The 2,884-nt window shown below is 36.8% G+C and overlaps 2 protein-coding genes across 2 annotated transcripts; both read left to right on the top strand.

The window, feature by feature from the left end:
* Nucleotides 1–573: 573 nt before the first annotated feature.
* Nucleotides 574–1,143, top strand: EIN_315520 (hypothetical protein; the record flags this gene model as incomplete). The annotated part of the gene is made up of 1 exon (XM_004253656.1): nt 574–1,143. One exon carries the CDS (start codon nt 574–576, stop codon nt 1,141–1,143), a length of 570 nt encoding a protein of 189 aa, XP_004253704.1.
* Nucleotides 1,144–1,286: 143 nt separating this feature from the next.
* EIN_315510 (DEAD/DEAH box helicase, putative) lies at nt 1,287–2,884 on the top strand (the record flags this gene model as incomplete). Its single annotated transcript, XM_004253655.1, has 1 exon — nt 1,287–2,884. A coding segment is annotated over one exon (1,598 nt), but the record flags the coding sequence as incomplete, so codon positions are not given.

The raw sequence follows: 2,884 nt of genomic DNA, 5'->3' as shown, positions 1-2,884 counted from the left end.
TTTTTGGTTTACAGAAAAAATGTTTTTTTAAGAACAAAAATGAAAAACATCTTTTTTTCTAGAATTTTTGTATTTGTTATTTGTAGTTAAAAAATTATAAGTATTTATAATACAATTTGAAGTATAAATTAATTGATAATATATACATATCTATTATTGATTATATATTATAGATATTATAGATATTATATATTATTTTATTCTAATAATATAAAAACAAATAACATTTTATCATCATTGGGTCATAAAATGTTATTTATATTTAGTAACAATTAATAATAAAAACTGACTATCATTATCATAAACAGAATTTACAAATACTAAAAAATATAATATAATTGTAATTAATTATAATTTCTTGCTTTTTTTGGCAAGGAATTTGGGCTTTTTCCATCTCGTTTTTTATCAACTCACAAACGTACCAAAAACGAAAAATAACTAAAAATGAGAATCCATTTTCAAACCAATAAGGCCACACATATAGTTTCATAAATAGAGCAGTGATATGGAAAGTAAAGTCCAGGAACAAACACTGACAAATAAATACATTTTTTGATTGAGCAATTCACCAAAATGGCTGAGTGTGACATCATAAATCGGTGCATAGTAGTAGACTGTGGAAATAATAAAAAGAACGTGCAAGACGTGATGAATTTGATTGAACTTGCCGGTGAAGTGGATTATGTAGTGAGGTCTCCAACAGAAGAATCACCTCTTCTTGTTGTAAAATACGTTAAACTTGAATCAGTCCAAACTGCTCTTCTGTTTGACAAAGGTGTCATAGAAAGCAACTTTGTAAAAATACGAAGAGCGACGTATGACGACATTTCTGAAAAGAAGACAACGAATTCGAATGTATTTGATGACGAGAAAGAAGGTGAACTTGTTGAAAAGAATGGAAGTGGGTTTACCACGGGATGTGTTAACCTTGCATTACAGTATGTATCCTTTGTGGACAGTGTTGCAGATAATGGAATTTCATTCTTCAAAAAACTGGTGAGCAAACCTCCAATTGTGAAGAAGAAAACGGACGAAAACAAGTCTCCCAACCCCTCCGAAAAGCACACAAGCGAGTTTAAGAAAAAGAAAAGTTCGAAAACAAAGACACAAGAAACGCAACCACTTCTAGGAACGCCTTTGTAAGATTTCTCTGTTTTTTTATTTTTTTAATTACACGATACCACCTTTCAAATAGAGTTTCATTGAGTAAGATATCACAATTTATATTTGTAAATACCAAACCTTTTTTTTGATCAATAAAATTGAGAAACCCTAAAAATCAGAAGATGGAGGATATCGATGGATTGTTTGATTTCCTTGGGCCCGAGAAAAGGCAAGCAGACGAAGTGGAAGAAGACAAACAAATTGACGAATACATGGCCAAGAGAAAGAAACAAATAGAAGAGAAGTACAAAGATTTCATGCCCAACGACACACCCGCGCCAGTACTCGAGGCACAGTACCAGGGGTGTAGCCACGACATCGCAGTCCCTGATGGAACAACTCCAACAGAAGTAATGTACAACCCTAAATACCCTGAAAACCCAGCAAAAACGTATCCTTTCACGTTGGACGATTTCCAGAGACTTTCTGTCTCATGCATAGCTCAGAATGAAAGTGTTTTGGTTTCCGCGCACACGTCGGCTGGTAAAACAGCTGTTGCAGAGTACGCGATTGCACAGGCACTTAAGAACAATCAACGAGTTATTTATACATCACCAATCAAAGCTCTCAGTAACCAGAAGTTCAGAGACTTGCAAGAACAATTCAAAGATGTTGGGCTTATCACTGGTGATATCTCGACGAATGAAACTGCATCCTGTTTGGTCGTTACTACAGAGATTTTGAGAAACATGTTATACCGCGGAAACGATGTGATGAGAGAAGTCGCTTGGGTCATATTTGATGAAATCCATTATATGCGTGATAAAGAACGAGGTGTCGTCTGGGAAGAATCTATTATTCTTCTCCCAAACAATGTCCACTACGTTTTTTTGTCGGCGACCATTCCAAATGCTCTTGAGTTTGCAAAATGGATCGCCAAAATCCACGACCAAGTGTGCCACGTTGTTTACACCGACTACAGACCTACCCCATTGTGCCATTACCTTTTCCCAATTAACGGAAATGGAATTCATCTGGTTGTTGACAAAGAATGCAAATTCAGAGAAGAAGGATTTTCAAAGGCTTTGACTGCACTGGGCCTTGATGCTGTTGGAATTCAGACAAACAAAGGTGGGAAGTCCTCAGCGAAGAATGACATCCTGAAAATCATTACAATGATCAACAAAAACAATTTGGCGCCAGTCGTTGTCTTCTCGTTCTCTCGAAAAGACGTGGAGGCTCTTGGAAAATCGATTATGAGATTAAACTTCACCTCGGACGACGAGAAAGCGCTCACCACCAAAATCTTCACAAATGCCATCCAATGTTTGAAAGAGCACGACAGAAAGCTTCCCCAGATAACTGAGATATTCCCACTCTTGTTACGTGGTATTGGTATCCATCACTCGGGGTTACTCCCCATTGTCAAAGAAGTTGTGGAGTTGTTGTTCCAAGAAGGGCTTTTGAAGTGTTTGTTTGCAACTGAAACATTTGCGATGGGGTTGAACATGCCAGCGCGTACGGTTGTATTCACTGATGTGAAGAAGTTTGATGGGAAACAATCGAGGTTTTTGAGACCAGGAGAATACATTCAGATGTCTGGACGAGCTGGGCGGAGAGGAAAGGATGATCAAGGAACAGTCATATTAATGGTCAATCAAAAGATTGAGCCGAATATTTTAAAGAACATGGTTTTCGGTAAAGCAGAGCCTTTAATGTCTTCATTCTATTTGGGATATAACATGTTGCTCAACTTGATGAAACTTGAAGCATCGGATCC

This window comes from Entamoeba invadens, assembly GCF_000330505.1.
Source record: "Entamoeba invadens IP1 unplaced genomic scaffold scaff_1105074724328, whole genome shotgun sequence".
NCBI classification, from domain to species: Eukaryota; Evosea; order Mastigamoebida; family Endamoebidae; genus Entamoeba; species Entamoeba invadens.
Note: the sequence above shows the minus strand (reverse complement) of the source record. Positions and strands in the feature narration are given on the sequence as shown.